General features: G+C 36.9%; 1 protein-coding gene across 2 annotated transcripts in view; it reads right to left on the reverse strand.

Moving 5' to 3' along the window:
- Positions 1-1,461: 1,461 nt before the first annotated feature.
- Positions 1,462-27,335, reverse strand: part of HMMR (hyaluronan mediated motility receptor) — a 33,319-nt gene continuing 7,445 nt past the window's right edge. For both annotated transcript variants that reach the window (XM_006067700.4, XM_006067699.4), the window contains exons 4-18: positions 26,530-26,577; positions 22,681-22,869; positions 21,539-21,625; positions 21,352-21,452; positions 19,302-19,376; positions 18,993-19,171; positions 18,193-18,341; positions 16,557-16,771; positions 14,234-14,350; positions 8,304-8,450; positions 7,892-8,044; positions 7,705-7,804; positions 6,686-6,862; positions 3,358-3,520; positions 1,462-2,400 (exon numbers count right to left, since the gene is read on the reverse strand). In XM_006067700.4, the coding sequence (XP_006067762.2) occupies positions 2,381-2,400; positions 3,358-3,520; positions 6,686-6,862; positions 7,705-7,804; positions 7,892-8,044; positions 8,304-8,450; positions 14,234-14,350; positions 16,557-16,771; positions 18,193-18,341; positions 18,993-19,171; positions 19,302-19,376; positions 21,352-21,452; positions 21,539-21,625; positions 22,681-22,869; positions 26,530-26,577 (1,920 nt within the window). In that variant the 3' untranslated portion in view covers positions 1,462-2,380. The remainder of the gene's footprint in view (positions 2,401-3,357; positions 3,521-6,685; positions 6,863-7,704; positions 7,805-7,891; positions 8,045-8,303; positions 8,451-14,233; positions 14,351-16,556; positions 16,772-18,192; positions 18,342-18,992; positions 19,172-19,301; positions 19,377-21,351; positions 21,453-21,538; positions 21,626-22,680; positions 22,870-26,529; positions 26,578-27,335) is intronic.

Raw genomic sequence — 27,335 nt, forward strand, 5'->3', positions numbered from 1 at the left:
GGATAGTTCCTATTGCTGTTTTCAAGTTCACTAATCTTTCCTTTTGCAATGCCTTCTCTCTGTACTCCCATTGAGAGTTTTTATTTTCTTATATACTGTAGTTCTTATCTCTACAAGTTCAATTTGGATTCTTTTTTAATGTTAAATATCTTCACTAAGTTTTGGTATATGTGGCATATATAAAATAGCCATTGTGATGTTCTCTGATAATTCAGTTCTGGGTTGATTGAATCTTCTCTTCAGGAGATGATGTTTCCTGCCTCTCTGCATGTCTAGTGATCTTTTGATTGGATGTTAAGAAACTGTAAAACTTACATTCTTGGGTGCTTGACATTTTTATAAACCTATGCGGTTTCTTGAACTTTGTTCCAAAATTGTAATAATTTTCTTAGAAAGGATCGATCCTCTTGGGTTTTCCTTTTCTTTCTTTCTTTTTTTTTTTTTTTTTTTGGGGTTTTCCTTTTCTAAGATTTGTTAAGTGGTACCAGAGTGCTCACTTTAGGACTAATTATTCCCCAGTACCGAACCCTTCTGCATATCCTAGTCAGTTCCCTATAAATCATGAGGTTTTCAAGTTAGGCTGGTGGGAACAGGCAGTATTTCTAGCCTGTGTGAGCTTTGAACACTGTTACTTTTAATTTTGGGGGATGGTTCTTCCCCAGGCTTCAGGCAGTTTCCTCATATGCATAACTAGTCAGTATGCAGGTGATTCCTTGAGGGACCCTTTGTATCTCCACAATTCTCTCCCGCAATTTTGTCCTTTTAGTACTCTGTCCTGCAGTCTCCAGTATCTTTGGTCTCTCCAGATCTCACTTCAGGCTTTTCAACTCAGTTAGTTGGCTGGGCTTTGCCTGGGTTCCCCTTTTATGTATGTTTGCAAACTCTCTCAAGGCTGTAAACATGGATGAATTGTAGGATTCACCTTGATTTTCCCCATGTCTTAGGGATTTTTTTTTTAATATTTAACATAATGAAAATCATTCTTTTATATATTTTGTCTTTCTTGGATAGTTTTAGGGTGCACGTGCATGTGTGTGCATGTGTGTGTGTGTGTAGGGTAGGAGGAGGAGCAATAAGTCTGATCCATGTTACTTTACCTTGGCTAAAAGCAGAAATCTTGAATGATTCCATTTTATTTGACAGTTTTTCTAATTTCTACATTTCCTTTGAACTTAACTACGTATTAAGATCTAATAAAATAATTTATTAAGAAAAGTTATCCTGATTAAAATAGTCGCTGTTGGTCCATCAATGGGGAAACATGACAAAAAGGTGGCTTATAATATACCAACTGTGTAGATCAGGTATTTTAGGTGGAGAATGACCACTTTCTAAGTAGTATACTATTAATACCATTAGTGGTTCTGCAAACAATATGGGGAGAGGAGGGTAGGGACAATAAATGCACCTTAAATAGAAGCATTAAGTGATTTCATATATAATACAAGTTGTATAATTGGGTCAGTGACTTAACATGTAATTTTATTTCATGATACATAAATATTAATCAAACACCCAGGAATCAGGCAGATGTCAAGCAGCTAGACAAATTCTCTAAGGAGGTTATGAGCAGGGACTTCCCCAGCAGTCCTGTGGTTATGACTCCATGGTTCCAATGCAGGAAGCATGGGTTCGATTCCTAATCAGGAACTAAGATTCCACACTTGGTGCGTGGTATGGCAAAAAAGAGGTTACAAGCTGAGTTTCTTAGAATTAACTGCTGTTTATGAGGAAAAAAAAAAAAAAGGCAGATTTCTAGACCAAAACAGATTGTAATTTAAGAGGACTGGGATGGGGTCTAGAAATCTGCAAAATATTAACCAACTCAGTGGCTTTGGTAAGAGATAATTATGGAAAAAAGCTTGCCTCTATTTCTTATTTGAACTGGAAAACAGACAATGGGTGGGGCAGAATGAACATTATTAGGAGAATTAAAGTAGAGGCAAGAACAAGCCAAGGTATTTTAGCCTAGCATAAGAGGTTCAGACTAGAAAAGGTCTTCAGCATCAAACTAAAAAAACCCTAAGGTTTCAGAATAGGGAAATGATAGTATGAGAATGATTTTTAAAAGACTACTGATTTGATGGGATGAGTGAGCAAAGCTGGAAAGCGTCAGAACATTTAGAATGAGGCAATAAGGGTGAGCATCGAGGAGGAAGTACTGACTATAGTAACTAGAATGTCAGAGAACACTGGTAAAAACGGTCAAACTTCCTTTCACATATGTAAGGACAGGAAGTTAGTATTAAATAAGAGATTTAAAATATTATAAACACAATAGTAAGCAAAATAATAATAATAAAAAATAGTAAGAACAAAATAATCTTCAACAGGTTTTTCAGATGTTCACTTGCATGATTCTTGAAACTCCACTAAGAGCTCAGGAGCAGTTTGTATTGCCTGGAAGGAGTATTAAACAGCAGTGTTAGTTTTCTAAATTAAAACTAATGCATCGGTCATTATAAACAAAAAGCAGTTTACCTTCTCTAAGGAAGATGAAGCAATACTTGCATTTTATTTATATTTCTTCATTTGCTATTTCAGCCAATTTCAGTTTATTGTCAAAGATAGAGAGATTGTAGTCAAGAAAGAGAGAAAAATGGACTTCTCCGGTAGTATAGTGGATAGATATTCACTTGCCAGTGTAGGGGACATGGGTTCAATCCCTGGTCTAGGAAGATTCCATATGCCAAGGAGCAACTAAGCCTGTGTGCCACAACTACTGAGCCTGTGCCCTAGAGCCTGTGTTCCGCAACAAAAGAAGCCACCGCAACGAGAAACCCTCACACCGCAGTGAAGAGTAGCCTCCACTCACCACAACTAGGGAAAGGCCAAGAGCGGCAACAAAGACCCAGTGCAGCCAAAAATAAAGGGAATAAGTAAAACAAAAGAAAAAAACAAAAATCTACTTCTCCAAAATTACAAATTGGATGTTTAGGTTACAAAATGTCAAGGGTGTGATAGAGGGATTAATTCTGGTAGGGAGTGGGTATGAGCAAAAAAGGCAGACGAGGGGACTTCCCTAGTGGTCTAGTGGCTAAGACTCCACACTCCCCACACAGGGGCCCTGGGTTCAATCCCTGGTCAGGGAACTAGATCCTACATGCCGCAACTTAAGAGTTTGCATGCCACAACTAAAGGTCCTGCGTGTTGCGACTAAGACTCCACATGGCCAAACAAATAAGTAAATAAATATAAAAAAATAGAGAAAGAAGTATGACAAGTTTTCAAGAAAGATAAAAGGTATCAGAAACTGTTAACAGATTTTCACAGTTCATAAAGATAGATAACTTGCTCAGTGCTGTGAAAGCAAATCCAAAGGAAGATGACAGTTCTGTATGTTTATTCATTTCTTACCTTCTTTTAATGGAGTTTTGGGAACAAAATTTTCTTTACTTTCATGAAGAAAAGCCTTTGAAGGATCAAAGTGTTTGATACCCAGAACTTTATTCAATTCCTCCTGAAGTTTTGCTTCACTTTGTTTTCTTTTAGTAAGCTGAGCACGGAGTTTTAACACCTCCTATCGTAAGAAAAAATACAGTCCGTAAATAATTATTGAAGATCATGTTGGTGAAATGTGCTACCGACATTACTGACAACTCCACAGTTGCTCTTTTTTCAAACCTTAATGGCAAAAGCCTACTGCATACAAGCTTTCAGACTATAAATTACAAAATGAACAACTATGACAAAGAAGATAACAAGTTATTTAAATCTTCCTGTCCCTCTATAGGTACAAAGTTGTATTTCTGATAAAAGTTCAATACCAAATTAAATGCTGATATTCACTACTGGTGAGACAGCATGAGAAGCTCTGATGACTTGCTTCCTAGTGACATAAAAAATTACCAAAAAAAGCAACTACTTAAAGCCTCTATAAATGGCCTTAAGGTAAAATAGCAAGTGAAGAAACAATCCAAGCAGATCCACAAAAGTGCTTTTTGTTTTTTAAAAAAGGCAATGTCCTGTTGTGTTTGAACCAATCCTGTTCCCTCTCACCCTAGTCCTTGCTTAGCAAAGCAGAGACTCCACATTAGACCTCTGCAGACCGGAGCAGAGGGTTCCGTCCTCTCCCTGCTCCCAGTCAGAGGCTTCTCCTGCCAAGAGGAGCAGGATGTCAGCATCTCTCATCTTGCCCCTAGCTCTTCCTTGATCTGAACCACAGAAAATGTGGCTGAGAGGTGTGTGTGTGGGTCTTTTCTTTCAAGAAACCAAGGTGCAGAGTGCTGAAAATACCCAGACCCTGATCACCCTTTACCTGGCTAATGAGACAATGGTTCCAAGCCAACAGAGGCAAAGTGAGAGACCCTCAGATTGCTCATTTCCCTCTCCCCAAGTCTACTAAACATCCAGCTACAGGGACATAGGTGTCACTCAGAGGAAAGCTTGCCATTGTTCCCAAATCCAGATCTGAAGCCTTGTCTCAGAAATTCTGACTAGGAGGAGAACACAGAGCTCCTAATTTATTCCCAGAGATAGTGACTTCACTTACAACAGAGCTTAGAGCAGTTCAAGCTGAAGGGTGACCTTAAGAACAGTAGAGGCTGTGTGGTGCAAGGGAATGGGAAGTGATTAAAAACTGGGCTAAACTGTAAGCTGACTAGTTTGTAGAAGAGAAGTGTTGAATAAGACAGGTGGGAGGAGCCCTCCTGTAGCCAGAACAAAGCCAATCACTGACCTAAAACACAGTTCCAACAAAGGAACCAGAATTAGATTGGATTAATCTGTAGAGTTAGAACTGGACATGGAACAACAGGCTGGTTCCAAATAGGAAAAGGAGTACATCAAGGCTCTATATTGTCACCCTGCTTATTTAACTTCTATGCAGAGTACATCATGAGAAATGCTGGGCTGGAAGAAGCACAAGCTGGAATCAAGATTGCCAGGAGAAATATCAATAACCTCAAATATGCAGATGACACCACCCTTATGGCAGAAAGTGAAGAGGAACTAAAAAGCCTCTTGATGAAGGTGAAAGAGGAGAGTGAAAAAGTTGGCTTAAAGCTCAACATTCAGAAAACTAAGATCATGGCATCCGGTCCCATCACTTCATGGCAAATAGATGGGGAAACAGTGGAAACAGTGTCAGACTTTATTTTTGGGGGCTCCAAAATCACTGCAGATGGTGACTGCAGCCATGAAATTAAAAGGCGCTTACTCCTTGGAAGAAAAGTTATGACCAACCTAGATAGCCTATTCAAAAGCAGAGACATTACTTTGCCAACAAAGGTCCGTCTAGTCAAGGCTATGGTTTTTCCTGTGGTCACGTGTGGGTGTGAGAGTTGGACTGTGAAGAAGGCTGAGCGCTGAAGAATTGATGCTTTTGGACTGTGGTGTTGGAGAAGACTCTTGAGCATCCCCTGGACGGCAAGGAGATCCAACCAGTCCATTCTGAAGGAGATCAGCCCTGGGATTTCTTTGGAAGGAATGATGCTGAAGCTGAAACTCCAGTACTTTGGCCACCTCATGCAAAGAGTTGACTCATTGGAAAAGACTCTGATGCTGGGAGGGATTGGGGGCAGGAGGAGAAGTGGACGCCAGAGGATGAGATGGCTGGATGGCATCACTGACTCGATGGATATGAGTCTGAGTGAACTCCGGGAGTTGGTGATGGACAGGGAGGCCTGGCGTGCCTTGACTCATGGGGTCGCAAAGAGTCAGACAGGACTGAGCGACTGAACTGAACTGAATTGAACTGAATCTGTAGAGGAATTTATGACCTGGGGCAATGTTAAAAATAACAGAGGGATAAGCCAGCAACTATGTGTGATCAGGGAGACAGGGAGGCAGACTTACCCAAACCAGCATCATCTCAGGGTGACTGTGTACACACCCCAAACTGAACCTCCCTCAGAAGCAACATCAGAGGCACAAACTAGTGGGGGATGGGGAGGACGAACAGACTTCACTAAATAAGAAAATAACAAGATACTTGCAAGGGGACGGCAGTACCCAGAGGTGCTACAATATATTGTCTAAAACATCCATTTTCTAACCGAAAAATTACAAAGTACGCAAACAGGAAAGCATTCCCGGCATACTGGGGAAAAGCAGGCAACAACAACTGCCCAAGAGAGTAACCCAATATCAAATTTATCCAAAAAAGGGTTTAAAGCCATTATAAACATTTGAAGTGAAGGAACTTAAAAAAAAAAAGGGAGTAGACTCAAATTCCTACAAACAGAAATGAAAGAGGGGCCATTGCTACTGATATTATCAAAATAAAAAGGAATGTAAGGGAATATGGCACATAATTGTGAATCAACCCATCAGAAAATGAAATGCACATATTCCTAGAAAGATACAAACTACTGAAACTGTCTCAAGATGAAATAGTCAATCTGAGGTAGGACTGTATTGCTATAAACTTCCCTGTTAGAACTGCTTTTGCTGCATCCCATAGGTTTTGAGTTGAAGTAGTCAATCTGAATAGACCTATTATAACAAGTGAAGAGATTAAATTATTGATCAAAAACCATCCACAGAGAAAAGTCCAGGTCCAGATGCCTTCACCACTGAATTCCACTACACATTCAGTAAAGAATTAATATCAATAATTCATGAACTATTCCATAAATAGAAAAGGTGAAACACTTCCCAACTCATTTTATGAAGTCAGTATTACCCTGATAAAATAAAAACCACCCACCCCAATATCAACAAAAGTAAACGTGACTTGACAAACCGATTTGAGATTGCTATTTTCATCTTTCAATTTCACAACATGCTTGATTTTCTGCTTTAGATTCTGATGACCCAATAATTTGGCATATGAATCTCTTAGATTATTTAGTTGTTCCTGAGCCGCACCATGTTCATTCAACAAAGCCTGTTTCTCTGCTTCAAATGCATCCAGTTGTAGCTGAAAAAGATTTTTTTGTGAAGTTAAGACTTAAAACTATTAAATCCTACTTAACTCGTATTAACTACAAGGAAAACTAAACTGAAAGAAAGTAAAAAGGCAAGACAGGACTTCCCTGGTGGTCCAGTGGCTAAGACTGCAGAAGACTGCAGGCTCCCAATGCAGGGGAGCCAGGTTTGATCCCTGGTTGGGGAACTAGATCCCACATGCTGCAATTAAGACCCGGTGCAGCCAAATAAGTAAATAAATATTTAAATAAGAAACTCAACAACCACAACAACAAAAAAGGCAAAAAACAAAAATATATTATATTGACTTACTCTTAGGGCTCTCCATAAATTGTCTTTTTTTTTAAATAAAAAGTTATTTTTCATTTCAAAGATCAATGAAACAGAAAGAAAGAAACAATGAAAAGACCTGCTAGCTGGGCTAATCTGTATTACCACAACACATTATAACCAATACTGTCTTCTGACTCTAAGTACCCAGATTTGCATTTATCCTTTAAGCATTAATTAGAGGAACATTGAGAAAGATCATAACAAAATAAGTGTCATAAATTTACATAGATTATCAAAAGTTCATATCAGGAGAGCCTTCTAAGGTATTAACTTTTAAGAACCTTATTAAGGGGTAATATTTAAGCCTATAAAGCCTATATTAAAAATGTATGCATAATAATGTAGTAACATCTATAATAAACCTTCTGTAATAGGAAGTTAAACTGGCAATGTAAATGCACAGCAAAATGATCTTTCAGAAGAACCATGTCACTGCCATGACTGTGACACAGAACAATACGAATTCTCAAATACAAATAAGTTAAGTCCTAATTAACAGACCTGAAAAGGCTTCGTCTTATTATATAATTCTTCATAGAGGAGACGCCACTTATTCATTTCCTCAGTTAATTCTGCTATTGAGTTTTCTTTTCCAGCTTTTCTGTAAGGGAAAATTAAATTAAAAATCAAAGTATACTAGAAAAAATAACTTGAGATGCATGGCATTTTAGTTTTCAACCTAGATTACCTTGCTTCTTCCTCTTCCAGTTGTTTCTTAAAGTCTTCGCTTTGTTGCTTGAGTTGGTTCTGCAAATCAAATATTCTTTTAAGAGAAGAAACTGTAATTTCTTTAATTTCTGCTTCTTTAAGTGCTGATTTGGTCTGCAGATCTAGAAGCATCCTTTGGTTTGAGAGAGAAGAGTCCATTAAAAAAGTTATAGCCATTTAAATTACCTTTTTTAAAAAAAGAATCTCAAAGAATTGTTAAGAATTATACTTTTTAAACTGTATAAATTCATAATTCACCATTGAAGATCACCCAAAGCAAGCCATGGGACTACAGTTTTCTGCACCACTTAGTAGCTGGCTTGCAGCAACATCCAATTGTCCTAATGGTTCTAAGACCACAGGTGTGGGTAGGTTTTATGTCTCCTACATACCTTGCATATTCTTGATTTGAGTTCTCAGTGGCCAATATTTGATCTCGGACATCCTCTGCACTTTGCTCAGCCTTGGCCAGTTTTTCCTTAAGTGATTCGTTCTGCACCTTAAGATCTTTTAGCTCACTTGCTGTTGATGCTTTATAGCTTATTTTTTAAAAAACAAGGTTAAAGGATTTTTCTAACATATGCATGACAAATCTATAGCTGATTGGTTTATATTTTATACACTTTTAGGTAAAACAAACAAAACCTTATGTATTTTCACATTTGCACAGCTAAGAATCCAATGTTTTGAAGTCAAGTTAATACTAAACATTAACTTATATGACATATGCAGTTCCTTTAAAGAAAAGAGTCAAGTGCCTAGTATGGGTGGAATCTATGAACAAAAATAAAAAGAAATCAACTACCAAACATGGAAATTACCTCAGAACAAAAACCCCACACAATCCCTCTACCTACTGTAATACTTTATTATCTTGTGGGTGAGAGAAAAAAATGCCTCTTCAGGTTGTTGCAAAATAAAAGGAAAAATAACTACATAATTAACTTTGTTCTAAGTGTTTTAAAGGCAAACTACAGAACATGTTAGCTGATAAAACTGGAGAACCTACATTTTGCTTCATGATTCAGAAAAGGCTTTTCTGAGGAATTTACAGTTAAGTTGAGGTGTGAAAGTGAAGAAGAACAAAAAGCCTCTTGATGAAAGTGAAAGTGAAGAGTGAAAAAGTTGGCTTAAAGCTCAACATTCAGAAAACGAAGATCATGGCATCTGGTCCGATCACTTCATGGGAAATAGATGGGGAAACAGTGGAAACAGTGTCAGACTTTATTTTTGGGGGCTCCAAAACCACTGCAGATGGTGACTGCAGCCATGAAATTAAAAGACACTTACTCCTTGGAAGGAAAGTTATGACCAACTTAGAAAGCATATTCAAAAGCAGAGACATTACTTTGCCAACAAAGGTTCATCTAGTCAAGGCTATGGTTTTTCCAGTGTTCATGTATGAATGTGAGAGTTGGACTGTGAAGAAGGCTGAGCACCAAAGAATTGATGCCTTTGAACTGTGGTGTTGGAGAAGACTGTTGAGAGTCCCTTGGACTGCAAGGAGATCCAACCAGTCCATTCTAGAGGAGATCAGCCCTGGGATTGCTTTGGAAGGAATGATGCTAAAGCTGAAACTCCAGTACTTTGGCCACCTCATGCAAAGAGCTGACTCATCGGAAAAGACTCTGATGCTGGGAGGGATTGGGGGCAGGAGGAGAAGGGGACGACGGAGGATGAGATGGCTGGATGGCATCACTGACTCGATGGACGTGAGTCTGAGTGAACTCCGGGAGTTGGTGATGGACAGGGAGCCCTGGCGTGCTGCGATTCATGGGTTCGCAAAGAGTCGGACACGACTGAGCGACTGAACTGAACTGAGGTGTGATGGATAAGGAGGATTTAGCGAGCCAATTGGGGAAAGTATTTCAGAGGGAAAAGATGTGTATGTGCTCGGAGGCAGGTAGAACACAGTCCACTAAGAGCTGGGACTGGGGCTTGCCTGTGGCTCAGTGGTAAAGAATCCGCCTGTCAAGCCGGAGACATGGGTTCAATCCCCGGTCTGAGGAAGACCCCACATGCTGTGGAGCAACTAAGCCTGTGCGCCAGAACTACTGAGCCTGTGCTGTTAACTACTGAACTCAAGTGCCCTAGAGCCCACGCTCCTCAACAAGAAAAGCCACCTCATTGATAAGCCCGCGCACCAGAGTTAAGAGAGCAGCCCCCACTCACTGCAACTAGAGAAAAGCCCTCATGGCAACGAAGACCCAGCATAGCCAAAAACAAATAAATAAAATACTAAGCATAAAAAAAAAAAGAGCTGTGACAAGAGTCTAACAAACAAGAGAGGCCAAAAAAAAAAAAAGAACAAGAGAGGCAGGAGCAGAAGCAAGAGGCATGAGTCCTTGCTGGTGGGGCATAGTGGGCTTACCTGAATGATAAAGAACATACTTCAAAGGTCTCTTAAGTAAGTGTGTAAATTATTCCAGAGATATGCAGAGAACTGACTGGGGAGGGCCAGGAATGCTGAACTGGAGGATTAACCAGAGGATGATTATTTTTCAGCCCAGATGAGTGGTAAGGGAGGATTGGACCAAGGAATTGGCAAAAGAAAGATGTGAGATCTCTTTTGGAGGCAGAATGAAAAAACTCAAGAAAGAGATTGAATGTTGGGAGAAAGGGAGAGAAGATGATTATGATGACTCAAGACTTACAGAAGGAGAAACTCAGAAGATGGAGGTGTCACCGACTGTGATCAACAAGAATGAGAAACGAGAGGGACAAAGGGAGACAAAGATGATCTAGAGTTGTTTTGGTGGGGTTAATACCAGACAACAGTGAGAGATCTACTTGAAGTCAAGTAGGCAGCTGAATATATGAGTAGGGGATGAAGGGAGAGGTCTGGTTTGAAGAAATAAATTTTAATGCTACTTGCATACTAATGGTGACTGACATCACAGAATGCCTCTAAAGGCACTAGTTTTCAAAGTAGCAAGAAGGAAAATTTCTTTCCAGAGTTGTGAACAGCACTAAAAATTGTATATGTATACGGATATATATAGTTGTTGTTCAGTTGCTCAGTAGTGTCCAACTGTTTGTGACCCCGTGGACTGTAGCACACCAGGCTTCCCTGTCCTTCACCATTTCCTGGAGCTTGCTCAAACTCATGTCCATTGAGTCAGAGATGCCATCCAATCATCTTGTCCTCTGTTGTCCCCTTCTCCTACTCTCAATCGTTCCCACATCACAGTCTCTTCTAATGAGTTGGCTCTTCGTATCAGGTGGCCAAAGTATTGGCGCTTCAGCTTCAGCATCAGTTCTTCCAAAGAATATTCAAGGTTGGTTTCCTTCAGGATTGACTGGATCTTCTTGCAGTCTAAGAGACTCTCAAGAGTATTCCAACACCACAGTTCAAAAGCATCAATTCTTCAGTGCTCAGCCTTCTTTATGGTCCAACTCACATATTCATACATGACTACTGGAAAACCACAGCTTTGACTACACAGATCTTTGTTGGCAAAGTAATGTTTCTGCTTTTTAATATGCTGTCTAGGTTTGTCATATGTATATTAATTATATGTATGCTGACATATAAAATTAAAATATACAGGGACTTCCCCAGTAGGCCAGTGGTTAAGACTCTGTGCTTCCACTGTAGGGGGAATGAGTTTGATCCCTGGTTGGGGAACTAAAATTCCTCATGTCACACAGCATGGCCAAAAATTCAAAAAACAAAACAAAACATATATATATATACATACACACACATACATGTACATACACACACACACACACACATACATATATATACGCTATGTATGTCAAAATATATCAGATGCAGAAACACATCAGAGAGATTAGAAGGTACTAGTTAATGAATGGGTATTAGGCAGTTGATTATCCATATGGAAAAAGAAATATGAATTTTATCCCTTTATCACTACACATACAGAAATCAGTTCTAGGTGGAAAAATGAAAAGTGCAATTTTGAAACAAACAAACAAAAAAAGGTGAATATCTTTAAGTTCTTGGGATAGAAAGAAGTTTTTGTATGTAAAAGTGTTCACATAAAACTCTATAAGTTTAACAACACTAAAATCAAGAATTGCCATTCATCATAGAAAACCATAAGGAAAATGAAAAGACAAGCCACACTCTGTAAGATATCTACCACCCATATTGCTGATAAAAACCCTACAAATCAACCAAGAAAAGATAATGCTCTAGAGAAATGAATAAAAGTCATATATAAGCTTTTTACAGAAAAGGAAAAATGAATTATCCACAAGAAGAGGTCCTTTTACATTTAGTATACTGGCAAAATTTATGAAGTCTAACAAGCTTCAGAGAGGAGGTAGATCAATGGGAACTCATACATCACTAGTGGGAGTGTAGATTTTCACCTCCCCTTTATAAAATGATTTGGAATTAAATTTTGAAGTTGAACACTCACTTAAATGTGACTTTAGAGTAATTCTTACAGGTATGTAAGAGGAGACCACAAGAATATTCACAGTACTGTTAATAAAATGAAAGAAATGGGAAACGACCCAAAAGCCCAAAGCGAGAATGGATAAATAGTGGTAGACTGATAAGATCAAATATTCTATAACAGAGGATGAGATGGCTGGATGGCATCATCGAATCAATGGACATGAGTTTGAGCAAACTCCAGGAGATAGTGAAGGACAGGGAAGGCTGGTGTGCTGCAGTCCATGAGGTTGCAAAGAGTTGGACATGACTAAGTGACTGAACAACAATTCTATAACAGTGACCATGAACAAACTATAGCCTCAGGCAATATTGTGATTCAACCCTAAAAACATACATAATGCAGAGTGAAAAGGCAAGTCCCAGGATATGGCATATACTACTAGGACATTTTTGGTGAAGTTCTGGAAAAAGCAAAATTAGGTATTATTCATATGGACATACATTATACAATTATACACAGGAAAAAAGCAAGGAAGTAACTGATGTAGATTTTGAGATGGTGTTACCTACTGCGGGGAGGAATGAAGATGGGACAGTGGAGGATTCATACAGGTAGCAAGCTGTTGAAACTCTTGGTTTATAGGTTGTCTTCTATGAGCTCATGCATGTTAAATTTACCTTTATGATTCAGGATTTCTGTACACATTGTATCTTTTTATTGAATATACTAAAATAGATAAAAGAGCCCTCCACCCAAAATTATATAAAGTAAATACAGTAAGTAAAAATGTTAACATTAATACACTCAGTGTGAGACTGTGTGATGTACTAGTGTTTGTTGTATTATCCTTTGTAATTTGTAGTGCCCTCCAAAATAAACTTTCTTTAAAAAAGGGAAAATAAGTAGACTGGATAGGAAGTAGATACATTATAATATCTATCAAGAAGATGGGCTATGAGATTATATTATAAACTATAAATATAAACTAGTATATATGTGAAGTCGCTCAGTCATGTCCGACTCTTTGCGACCCTGTGGACTGTAGCCCACCAGGCTCCTCCATCCATGGGATTCTCCAGGCAAGAATACTGGAGTGGATTGCCATTTCCTTCTCCAGGGGATCTTCCCGACCCAGGGATCGAACCCAGGTCTCCCGTGTTGCAGGCAGACGCTTTAACCTCTGAGCTACCAGGGAAGCCATATATATAGGATGAATAAACAACAAAGTCCTACTGTATAGTATAGGCAACTATATTCAATATCTTGACATAAACCATAATGGAAAGGAATATGTAAAGGAATCTATCTATATGTACAGTAGAAATTAACACACTGTAAATCAATTATACTTCAATAAAATAAATTAAAGAAAAAAAGATGGGCTATAAACATGAGGAGGATTTGGGGGTAAAAACAGTATTGGGAATGAAAGGTGCAGAAAGAAGTGGGGGGTGAAGGGAGATTTAAAAAGTTGTGTTTTAAAGACGAAGGCACATTAACATGTTCTAATACTGATTGGAAAAATTCTAGAAGAAAGGTTGAAAATTAAGAGATAAGGGATGAATGATGGAAAGAGGTCACTAAAGGTTAAGGAATGAGATACCTCATCTGTAATAGGTGGGAAGAAGATAGGGTAAGCATAGATGCAGGTACATTTATAGGTTCCATGAAGAGGAAATAAAAGCATTTGGATTCTTTGTGAGGAAAATGATGACATCAGGAGAGTCAGACAGATGTGTATGAAATCTGAAGTGGGTACTGGGAGAGGGAAATTACTATATATTCTAAGACTACAGGTAACATGAAATGCCCATTTATGATTGGGCACTGTGGAATTTAAAGTAATAACAATTGTTTTATTCATATAGTTTTGCTGACAGATGTCCCTAGGTGAACACCCCTTGCCTGCTCACGTATGTTTGAGAGCAGCCTCCCCATAAAAATACCTTTCAAACTGAGCAGTAACATCTTCCAGATTCTGCACTGTACTGTTATGTTTTTCTTGCAAAAGCAAGGTGGCCTGAGTATTAGCAGCATTACTTTCCTCCAGTTCGGCTTCTTTCCTAAGAAAAAGGAATGGTTAAAAGATAAGATGCTAACTGCATCTTAATTTAATATACCATTTAATATACCATTAGCTTAAGAAAGAGACTAGGATGTACCTTTGACACTGTGAATCATATACTCCACATTGGACAGCTTAGATCTACATTCATGATCTATATCTGCTATCATGTTTATTTACATGCAGCTTCATCTTATCTTTCCCATTCTTATTTTACTTTTGTTTTTATCCTAATTTACTTACTTTTATTTTCATACCATATGTACTTATGTAGGTAGTTTAAACACTTTTGGGGAAGAAATGAGATTAAAAAGACTCTTAAGACAGAATCTTGGCAGCATCCAAGACTGAAGAATGTGAAGGATTGTAAGTTAAGAAGCTCTTGGGTTAAATAAAATTTAATTCTCTGAATTAGGATATTTAGGGAACACTAGGTACAGTTAAGGTAACTTCGTTTTAAGAGGTCTTTTGAAAAAATAATTACAAGACTATGTAGATTTATTGTGACTATACAAATAACCCACAAAATAAATTACTAATTATTTAAAGATTCAACAACTTATTTAGGAGGCTATTTTGCCTAGACAGAATGGCTTTTAAGTCATCTTTATAACTATAGACTACAAATCTATAAAGATTTCAAATACATGAATATTACATATTTCTACAATGGTGACAAACTTTATTTGACAGGCATATGAGCTTATAAGAGGTATTTGAAAGAACACATAAAACTAAAACTATAAGCAGCATTATTCGCTTAAAAGCTAAGTTGGACACTGAAACAGGATACACAATTGTTCAAATTCATTCTGGAATGAGCATAGGATTTTAAAAATACACACCACAGCTAAAAGCAATTAACTACTACTAAAGGATTTAAAATAAAAATACTTTTTCCTGCTCCCTAGAGGAATCTTGTCAACTTTTAAGTTTTTCTCTGAACCCTGAAATTTCCACACTGGAAAGGACCTTACAAATAATCTCATAAAACTCCTTTATTTTGTATCTAATGAAACAGAAAACAAAAGAAATTAAGACAGTCTTGCTCAGAATCACACATTTAACTAACAGATCTAGTAATAAAATCTTTATCTCCTGACCTTTGAATTGAGTTGAGTTAGAATAAATGATTATCTCCTTTTTCTTTCTGAAATTGACATCATCCACTCAAGTTTCTTAATGTACCTGTTCCCTGAGGCTGGCTGCAGGATGAAACAATCCCCCTAATTACACTTTGGTACTGTTCCCCAAAATGCAGGCATATATAAAAAAATTTGGTGTTTTTTAAAATCACTAACCACTAAAATAGAAAAGGGATTAATAAAAAAGCACCTAATAAGAGATAGATACATAGTTGTGATATAAGTGATGAGTTTTGTAAGGTTATGTCTAGTAACCTTTCTAGAAAATGTTTACTGCTGAGATCCCAAGAATTCAAGTATTTGTTTACTATTTGAACTCAAGAATCAACTTGAATACTGTAAATAAATGTGATGGAGGGCATATAATGTGAAAACAATATGAAATTAAACAAAAAAAAAGGCACTGGATCTCAGGCTTTCTACTTTTAATGATACATTTTTTTTATTTCTGGATTTCCTCCAGTTCTGGTTGTTTCTTCCCCATTTTGGTTTTTGATTGTTATTTCTGAAGTGTTTGTGGCTCCCTCTTTGAACTTTAAATAAGAAAAGGGCATGGCTTCTGACTTGGGCTGTCACATACCTGTCTATCTGTACTTCCCGCACATGTACTTTACCTCTCTGTGTCTCTTTCTTATTTGTGGACTTCCCTGGTGGTCCAGTGGTTAAGAATCTGCCTGCTAATGTAGGAGACCATGGGTTCAGTCCCTGGTCTGGGAAGATTTCACATGCTGCAGGGCAACTAAGCCTGTGCGCCACAAGAACTGAGCCTACACTCTGGAGTCTGCATGGCAACTGCTGAGCCCATGTGTTATAACTACTGAAGCCTGGGTGCCCTAGAGCCCATGAAAGTAGCCCCTGCTCACAACCAGAGAAAGCCTGCATGCAGCAATGAAGACCCAGCACAGCCAAAAGTAAATAAAATTAAAAAAAAAAAAAGAAAGAAAATTCCTTATTTGTAAAATAATTCCAACCTCACCACTCACATGATTGGTGTGGGAATCCCAAGAGAATGTACTAGAAAATAACTTTTAATTATAAACATGAAGTCCTATTACGAACCCTTTCAGCTTTTCTTTGAGGCATTTTAGTTCTGCAGCTCTAGATTCTGCTTCCTCTTCCAGTTGCTTAAGCAGGTTTTCAGCTTGTTCCTCCTTTTGCTGTAATTTATCCAGCTCATCCAAGGCCTGCTTTAATTCTCCCTCAAAGAGAGTTCTCTCTTTAATCATTTCTTCTTGAAAAGAACAGAGCTTCTGCTGAAGACCAGAAGATAATTCCTGCATATAGATAGAAAGCCAGCAAAATCATCTGAAAGGTTTTGACAATTTAATAAATAATTAAATTTAATAATCTGTGAGATTTTACTAAGGACAAGAGAGAAGTACAACTAATGAAGTATGGACACTAAACTCAAGAGCCTCTGAGAAACTTGAGAGATTCATATTCATTCTGTCATGGGTTATATCCTACCCTTTGTTAAGACTGGGGTAAATGTTATTTCAGTTTTTTTCCTATGCAACACACACTTCTTAGACAACAAAAATTATATTCTACAACTGGCTTTTATCATATATTTTTCTCATATGATACTATATACAGTATTATGATTTCAATGTTATATAGAAGTATTTTAAAGCTATATAAGTAAATAAGAATAAATAAATACAAGTAAATCACCATTGCAAAAAAAATTCTAACATTACAAATAAAGGAAAAATTGCCTTTGACTATTCCCCATTCCAATCAAGATAACCTCTAAATTTTGCATTATAAGCCTTATGGTCTTTTTCTATATATGCACATTCTTTTAAAACATAAATTAAATACACTGTGTATAAAAAGGTCATTTAAAATATCATAAAAATAGTTGTTGAGGTCTTTTCAAGTCAGTATATACAGATCTACCTAATTCCTTTGTCACTGCAGATTGCCAACAATATAATATTTTGCATTAGTTCACATGAGTACTTGCTTGCTTGACTAATTCTCACCAATATATCATATTACCAAATGTTTTAACTTGTGCCAATCTTGGAAGTGGAAAAAAACACCAAAGGATTTCTTTGATTATTATGACAAGTACAGCATCTTCTCATTTTACAAGCTATCTGAATTTCTACTGCTAAGAATTATCTATTTCCATCCTATGCCCATTAAAAACACTTTTTTGTTTAATTAAAAAAATGTTTTTGGCAGCACTGAGAGCCATGCAAGATCTTCATTCCCCGACCAGGGATCAAACCTGTGACCCCTGTAGTGGAAGCTCTGAGTCTTAACCACTGGATCACCAGGATTATTATTATGATTTTTTAATGAACTTCCTGTGTTTCTCATTGATATGTAAAATGTTCATGTAATCTGGATTTCAAAAAGTCACATTTTGTTTTTTGTTTAATTAGACACTCTTTTACCACAGAACTGTAAATGCCTACATAGTAATCTAACACAAGAATGTGCTGAAAAACAAATTAAAACAATTTCCCTATATTGTTTCAACTGTTGCTTAAATTTTTCAAATCATGAATGACTGTGGTGACATCAGTTAAATATGCAGCAAAGACACGATTACTTCCTCAGGATAAGAATCTAAAAGTAGAACTGTTGGATCAAAGGATATATACAATTTAAAGGTTTTCTGATACACAGGGAAGTGTATGACATAAAAGAAGCACTAGGCTTTTTTAATATTGTAAACTACCTTCTCTTGTTGCAGAAGTGAATCCATTTGCAATACTTTTTGTTGTAGCTCTTCATGTTCTTGTTTTTCAAGAATAGACCTCTCTTTTAAGCTTTGTATCTCAGAATTTAGATTTTCGTCCCGTTCTCTGTTTCTATTGATGAGGTCTTCTAGAAAAGGAAAAATATTAACAATGGTGTAGTTAGATACTAATATTACCTTTGAAAAACCCAGATTCCCATGGTGGTTCAGAGGATAAAGAATCTGCCCACAATGCGGGAGACCCAGGTTTGATCCCTGGGTTGGGAAGGTCCCCTGAAGAAGGGAATGGCAATCCACTCCAATATTCTTGCTTGGAGAATTCCATGGACAGAGGACCCTGGTGAGCTATAGTCCACGGGGTCACAAAGAGTCGGACATGACTGAGTGACTAACACACACACACACACACACACACACACACACACACAGAAGTCAAGTACTTCCAAAGAGGGAAAAAAATTCTGAAGTTCCTGTCATTACTACATATAAAACAGTATATACGTTATATAATAAAATCCTCAAACCTAGCTCTATGTATCTACCACTTTTAAATGGCCACCCAATGAGGAGGTCAAATGTATATATTTCAACCAAGATAAGCAATATATTCAAATAAACAGATAACAAATATCATAAAAGATAAAAATTCCCACGCATAAAACAAAATTTTCATTGTTGTTTATGTAATTATTTAAAGTTGCTATAACATATCAGTACTTTTAAAAACTATCATAGGTAGTATTTATCTAAAGAAAATAGTACTATAGACAGTAGAATACCTTTTTCTTCTTCAAGCACCTGGCATTTAGACTTCATGTCTTCTATTTGTTTAGACAATATAGTAATATTTTCCTCAAGAGACTGCTTAAGGCTTAAAACTTCATGATTCTTCTCTTTCAGATTTTCTTCTAACTGGGCAATATCTAGCTTGTATTTTTCCACTTGATCTGATGCACAACTGCATTAAAACAAATTATGTTGAAGAGCACATCCATTTAAGCAGAGGAAACATTAAATGAAAAGAGATGAAAATGATGTATTCATCGCACTTCAATAAAACAAAGTCCAAAAACTACTCTTCATATTACCTTATTTCTTCAATGTATTCTAAGAGCTTCTCTGTTTCAGATTTTTCATCAACCTTTTCCTTCTCTATTGAAACACTAAAAAAAAAAATGCATACATTAACATACACAATAATCATACTTACTCTGTACCAGAGTAAGCATCTCTGGTACAGGGTAAGCCTCATTCTGGTGCAGAGTAAGCTTACTCTACAGAGATGCTTACTCTGTGCCAGATACTGTTCTCTCAGGCAGGCTGAGAGACAGGCTGACTCTAGGTTCTAAACTCCTAACCATTAATTTGTGTGACCGCTCACGTTGACAATTTATGCAAGTAGGAGGCTCAAGTTTATTGTTTTTTTTTTTTTTAAGTGAGAAAGCTTTCCAAATATATTCTGACAAAAGGATTATGATGATGAGAGTCTGTATACAGTTATAGATCTGTAACACTCTGAGTGTATTAGAAACCACCTTTCCCGTAGCTTTCTTAGAATCCCCACCCACCACACATACAAAATAGAATTTTGTGTGCTTCAAAGCCTTTCTTCCAAGCTGCCTTTTATTCAGTTACTTGTTGAGAAAGGGGCAAGGGACTTTAGTAGATATCTTACGAAAGGATACATATGAATGGTCAATAAGCACATAAAAAAGATGTCTGACATTAACAGCAACAAATTGAAAACATAGATGATATACTATTTTACATCCACTAGAAAGGCTGAAATCAGACAGGCTGAAAAGTATCAGTGCATATATGACTGTCAAGTCGATTCAGTCGTGTCTGACTCTTTGCAACCCTATGGACTATAGCCCACCAGGCTCCTCTGTCCATGGGATTCTCCAGACAAGAATACTGGAGTGGGTTGCCGTGCCTGCCTCCAGGACAAATATTGGTGAGGATATGGAATGAATGGAACCATCATGCATTGTGAAGTGGGAGTGTAAAATTGTATAAACACTTAGAGCTTTTAAAAAAACATTACATGGGACTTCCCTGGTGATCCAGTCGCTAAGACTCCATGCTCCTAATAAAGAAGGCCCAGGTTCAATCCCTGGCCCAGGTTAGATCCCACAGGTCACAACTAAAGATCCCGCATGCTCCAACTAAGACATGGCAAATAAATAAATAAATAACAAAACAAACAACATAGAAAACATTATACGTACACACTATGACCTTGAAGTTCCACTCCTAGATATTTACTCAGAGAAACAAAAACCTATGTCTACAAAAAGGTAAATATAGTAGTCTTATTGACAAGAGTCAAAAATTGGAAACCCAAGTCCTGATCAATAGGAGAGTAATGAACAAATGGAGGTATATACGTATAGTGGAATACTACTCAGAAATGAAAGAAACATATAATACACACAATATGGATGAATCTTGACTCTGCACTTTCAACACAAAACGCATGGGTTTGAGACCTGGTCAGGGAACTAAGAGCCTGCAAGATGTGCAGCATGTCCAGGGAAAAAAAAAAGCCACATATACACATATGTGCATGCATGTGATGATAAATGTCCCCAAAAAGGTCAAATTAACTTACAATGATGGAAGTCAGAAAGTGGTTGCAGGCGTGGGGGGTAACTGTGGGGAGGAACAGGGAGCAGGAAGGAGCACGAGGGGACTTTCTGAGGGAATGACAGTGTTCTCTACCTTGTTTGGGTGGTGGTTACATAGGAGTACACAATTGTCAAGTCACTAAAATGAATACTTACGATCTGTGCATGATATTGTATGCAAATTACAGTTGAGTAATTAAAAGAAGTCTAGGATTGTAAATTAATCATAGCTTCCTGTATCAATGCTTCTCAGTTTCAGTCTCATTACAACCTCCATAAGATTATGTGCCTTTCCACAGCACTGATACAGAAGATGTACAAACACAATACATTCATATTTCTTTTCAGCATAAAATGTTGGGGAACAATTAGGGTTCAGCTGTTACTTAGGAAGAGAAATAGGGCAAGTAGAGGCAGGCAGTGAGATGAGTATGGAGTAATAACCAGCCAAGAAAGCCAAATACAAAACTGGTTACACAACGTAACCTCTTTTCTTTTAGTCACTCACAGTTTCCCCTCAAGTTGTACTATTTTCTCCTGAGACTCCACGAGGTTCTTCTGGGTGAGCTGCAGCTTTACCTCCATGCCTTCTTGTTTAGCCATCATGCTCTACACAACAGAAATATCTGTTTTAGGAAATGAGAACTTGTTCAGATCTCCCCAGTTCCAGAAAACTCACCTAAGGTATCACTCACCCGCATCTTGGTTTCTCGTTTGTTTCTCAGTTTCATCAACTCAAGGCTTAGAATTCTCAAATTCTTCTGGTTATTATCTTCAGAAAACTGAGTAGAGCAAACACATAAAAAATTGAGAAATATTTTCTACTAAAGTTGTGTAAAAATCACTTAAGTATTGAGTATTCTATCTATTATAGGCACTACTATTTGCTTACAACATACTTTGGTAGAGAAAAGTATCCTTAACCCACACCGGGATTACTGGCTTTATACTACTTCTATTCTTGTCCCTCCTTTTCCTTCATGTGATTTTCTGGTCTACTTTTGAAATCAGCTTCAGTGATTACTTATCTGTATATGCTGGAAAGTCTACTGTGTGGCTCTAAAACAAGATTTTTGCAGAGTCTTGTCTGTAAAAATTGGTTAATTCAAGTGTGTTTGCTTAACAAACTGCATTTGCATTGTTTCATCTACTTTGAAATATGCAGATTACAGGGTCCATCACAGGCCTAATAAATGATAATCTCCCTAAGTGAGGCTCAGGAATCTGCTGTCTTGCCCATGCTTAATTCTTATGCATCCTTACTCCCTTTGTAAGCAAAGAGCCCAGCATGTTACAGGCCTTGAATAATAGATTATTAAGCTGAACGGTGATTTACAGCTTCCTTCCACGTCTATAAAAAGGAGGATGACCATGTTAAGTCCTTTAAGATCTATTAGTTTATTGATAAACAGAATTTATCTACTGAGCATATTTAGTCCACACATTTATTCATTTTCTACTGTATTCCCAAAGAGATTTAAGACAGAGGCCTGCTATCATGCTATTATTTATTGCAGAGAAAGATCTTTAAAGATACTTCTAGATGTAAATTCTAAAATGTTATTAGTGGTCTTACTAATTGGGAATGACTTTGAAGGAGGGTGAGAAAATGTCAGATGTTAAAACAAAAAGTAAACGATTGTTTATGTTCTCTTATGTGCCAGGCACCATAATAAACAAGATACAATAATAATTCCTATTGGGAGTGGCTTAATATTTAATGTACATTTATTGACGTTAAATGACTAAACTAGGCCTAAAATTCCCAAACAGTTCTATGAGGAAAAAAAAAATAATTGTTTTTTATTCAATTGTAAAGATTATGAGGTTCAAATACCTTCGATTTTAGGAGCTCATTAGTCCTGGTTAATTCAATAAGCTGTTTTTCCAGTGAAGCATTACTTGCAGAGAGAGATGTTTTTTCCCTGACGGCAGCGTTTAGCTTTGCTTCCATCTTCTCCACCTCAGCTTCCAGATCCTGGATCCGCCTGTCCTGAGCTCCACGCTCCTGCACAAGAATGCGGATCTGGACAGGAACAAGGAGAGGAAATGAATAACTCCCATATTACTGCCAATACAGTTACTAGATGCTGTCCTGTGCTGTTCTTAGTCCCTCAGCTGTGTACAACTCTTTGTGACCCCATGGACAGTAGCCCGCCAGGCTCCTCTGTCCATGGGGATTCTCCAAGCAAGAATACTACAGGGAGTTTCCATGCTCTCCTCCAATACTAGGTGCTAATGATAATCAAAACATTAAAGTTCTAGAAAAAGCTCTGATTGTGATATGATGTTCTTCAATAGTCTTAGCTGTTTAAGCAATCATATTTTCTTTATGACACATCTTGAAAATCTATAAGCATTTTAAGAACAGAGAATTCAAACTGCCATAAACTTCTAGGTGTAATTATACTGTTTATTTACTTTTAAGGCATTGCTACCTATAAAAGTTCTTCTTTTCTCTAGTTCTAATTATAGGAATTCAAATTACAGCTTAAAATGCTAAACACCTTTATTTCTGGGAAAACAGAACAGGGCTTCTGGGTAGGGTATGGTAGGCATTAGCAAGCCATCATACCTGATGCAACTAATGGGTAAAAACAAAAATGAAAATAAAAAACACATATTTGTCAACAGGAAATGTGGAAGCCAGAAGATAATGAAATGTTTAAAATGTATGGGAAAATCTGCCAATATAAAATTCTATTCCCAATGAAAATAGCCTTTAAATATGAAGGTAATATACAGACATGTTTCAGAGAAAAAACAAAAAAGAGCCGAGAATATCTGTCAACAGTAGAACTGCACAACAAGAAATATTAAAGGAAATTCTTCAGGCTGAAGGAAATGATCTAAGGACTGACAGACTGACAATAAAGGTAATAGAAAAGGTTTACCATGTAAACATTAGATAAATGAAAGCTGGCATGGCTATGTTAATATTATACAAAGCAGACTTAAGGCAAACATTATTACTAGTAACAAAGAAATTTTATGGTCAAAAGGTTATTTTAAGAGAAGATATAATCTTAAATTTTTCATGCACAACAGCAATATTGTAACAAATATACAAAGTCAAAACTGACAGAATTAAAAAGAGAGTAATCCACAGAGCTGTAAGTCTAAAAATACCTTTCTCAGAACTAATAAACACACAAAAATATCAGTACAAATAATAGATTTGAAGAAAACTATTAAATGACTTGAACTAATTGATGTATATAGACCACTATAACCAACAAGTGCATTTACATTCTAGTGCATATAAAACATTTACTGCAATACACTTTATGGCTTCCCTGATAGCTCAGTTGGGAAAGAATCAGCCTGCAATTGCAGGAGACCCCAGTTTTGATTCCTGGGTCAGGAAGCTCCCATGGAGAAGGGATAGGCTACCCACTCCAGTATTCCTGGGCTTCCCCTGTGGCTCAGCTAGTAAAGAATCTGCCCGCAATGTGGGAGACCTGGGTTTGACCCCTGGGTTGGGAAAATCCCCTGGAGAAAGGAAAAGCTTCCCACTCCAGTATTCTTGCCTAGAGAATTCCATGGACTGTAAAGTCCATGGGGTCGCAAAGAGTCACTTTCACTTCACTTCAAAATAGACTTTATGCTTGGTATAAAAGTATCAGGAAAGCACAGCTATATTAAGTCACATAAAAAGCATTCTCTACTCTTACTGGCTTTGTATTCAAACTTATCTCAGTATTCTAAGCCAATAATACTTAACTAAAAATATATCAAGCACCACTTACATTATGATTGTGAACTAGATGCTAGGAACTGAACAAGATTTAAGATTCCCAACTGTAAGAGTCTTTATTCTTACATTATTGGTTTACAATCAATGTCCATAGCATAGTACTATAAAGCAGAAAAAAGAACATTTAAGACTACCTACATCACACTTTTTTCAGTTAAAGAAGTATAAAGAAGGGTTTGTAAACTCAAATGCCTACATGACCAAGTAGACAATATAAAAGAGCCAGGTGAGGACTGACAGCAGATGCGACATCTAAAGAAGGCAACCCAGGTAGATGCAACCTATTATTACTTTTAGAATGGATAAGCAACAATGTCCTATTGTATAGCACAGGGAACTATATGATTTCCTGGGATAAACCACAATGGAAAAGAATATTAAAAAAAAGTTAAAAAAAAAAAAGAACGTTTTTGTGTAAAATGTGTAGAACTAAGTCACTTTGCTGTACTGCAGAGATTTGTACAACATTAAGTCAATTATATGTCAATTAAAAAATATAATTAAAAAAAAAAAAAGAAGGCAACCTTGCACAAGCCTAGTAGATTCCCCTGGAGGGGAACGCAGAAATTGTCCTGTGAGATCTTTTTATTCTTCAACAGTAGTCAGAAATCTGAGTTTGTTTTCCATGAAATTTTACTTTTAAATTAAATACTGATATTTAATTCAAATTACCCAAACAACAAATACTTGGGGGGGTTAAATAATATACAGCAGTATTTGTAAAAAATTTTTATTATAAAAGATTAAGTAACTGATACAAATGACTAGTTCTAACTCTGGAACTGCCACTCCCTTATCAGCTATCTCCAGAGACACTTAGTTATTAAATCTCTAAGTATTTACCCCTACATCACAGGCATGTGTCCTCAATAAAATGATAGCTAATGTTATTAAAATAGATACAATAAAGGATCAGAGAAACAAGGGCAGAGATTTTCAAAGTTATCTTGACATATTTCTGGCCTAAGCCAACATTTAACTGTAATCAATGGAAAATTTTAATATGTCTACCAGAAAGAGTTGGTCAGTAATGGAAATGTAGAAAAAAGACTGCCAGAAAAGCAAAGCTGGCAGTGACCTGCCTGGCCCTGCTTACAGAAGTAAACAGGTTTTTTATAAATAGCTAGTGTGAGGCTGCTGTACAGCAGAGAGTTCAGCTCAGGGCTCTGTGATGACCTAGAGAGGTGGGATGGGAGGGAACCTCAGGAGGGAGGGGACATGTGTATACACATAGCTGATTCACTCTGTTGTACGGAGGAAACTAACACAACGTTGTAAAGCAATTTTACTCATCAATATACATATACACACATATATGTATACATTAAAAAAAAAAGTAAGCAGGTTTTTTAGGTTAGTTTTGCTCAAAAAGATTTATTCTACGGTGGAAATGCACTGTTCAGTGTGGTAGCCACTCTCCACAAATGCCTACTGAGCAGGTGAAGTGCGACTAGTGGAACTGAATTCTTCATCTTATTTAAATAGTCACGTGTGCGCAGTTGGTCATTTTATCCTTGAGAAAGGATATACTTTAGTGCAGAGATGCATTAAGTTAGCACAACTCCATTGCAATTCAACTAACCTGCTAGGATTTCATGCTTACCAAGCAATTCTCTAGGTAGTTACTGTTTTAACACAGAGATTAGCATGTAGGAATAGTGTATGCTATGAGGAAAGGTAAACATTTGATCCACATACAAACTAAAATACTGAGCTTTACTTATCAGTTTTTCATGACATAGATGATCTTATATCCCTCCCTTAGTATGCTAACTGTATACTACATTGACAATCAAGGTCTACAATATGGTATCCAAGCCAACGATTGGTTACCCTGTGGGTACCAGTCTGGATGGTACATATGTTTCATTATCTGACTCCTCAAACAGCAACAGAACCCTTTTTCAGTAACTTAAATGTATTGCTCACCTCTTTTTCCAACATCTTCAAATCTTTATCATTCTTCTGAGATTCCTTCTATTTAAAAATCAAAGAACAGTGACAATCAGCTTTAAGTGCCACAAATATCATACCCAATTTTGATTTTTAGTAATCAGGAAAGATTAAGGGTTCTAAAAGATTAATTTCTATTTTAAACATTTCATTAAGTCTAGTAAATATTTTGTAGGTGATTTATCTAGCCAATGAAGGAAAAGTTTCTTCAAATCTTAAAATATTTCAGGTTTGAATGTTTTTAGCCCAATAAATTAGACTTTTGCTAACAAGTTCAGTGAAAATAACAGGTCTTCTTTTCTAATGTTAAATAATACATTTTAAGTATTTAATTATACTGTCTCAGAAGAAAAAAAGACTTAAAAAGAGATATCAACTTAAACCTAGATCCACAAAACAAAAAATAAAACAAATGCAAAGACATGAAGAAAAACTGAAATAGTACAAACTGATTCTAATCTACTCATTGCCTTTATTCTTAGTAAGATGTGTTTTTTATATATCTTTTTATATTCACCGGTCTTTGTGAGATAATGGCCAAAAACAGAATATCTATCTTTTCCATCTACAGATGGAAGAAAAGTCATAAACATCTTGAACAAAATGTATTTTATATATTTCTAACATGGCGGTTGGCCTGTCACATGTTTAATTTCCCACCTGATGGCATTTTCTAGGAAGGTCAAGAAAACGAAATAGGCCTTCCTTGAAGGCCTATTATGTAGGAGTTTTACACAAACTTGTATGTAATTTCGTTTTGGTTTGGGAATTCTGTAATTAAT

The sequence above is a fragment of the Bubalus bubalis genome, chromosome 9 (assembly GCF_019923935.1).
Source record: "Bubalus bubalis isolate 160015118507 breed Murrah chromosome 9, NDDB_SH_1, whole genome shotgun sequence".
Lineage (NCBI taxonomy): Eukaryota > Metazoa > Chordata > Mammalia > Artiodactyla > Bovidae > Bubalus > Bubalus bubalis.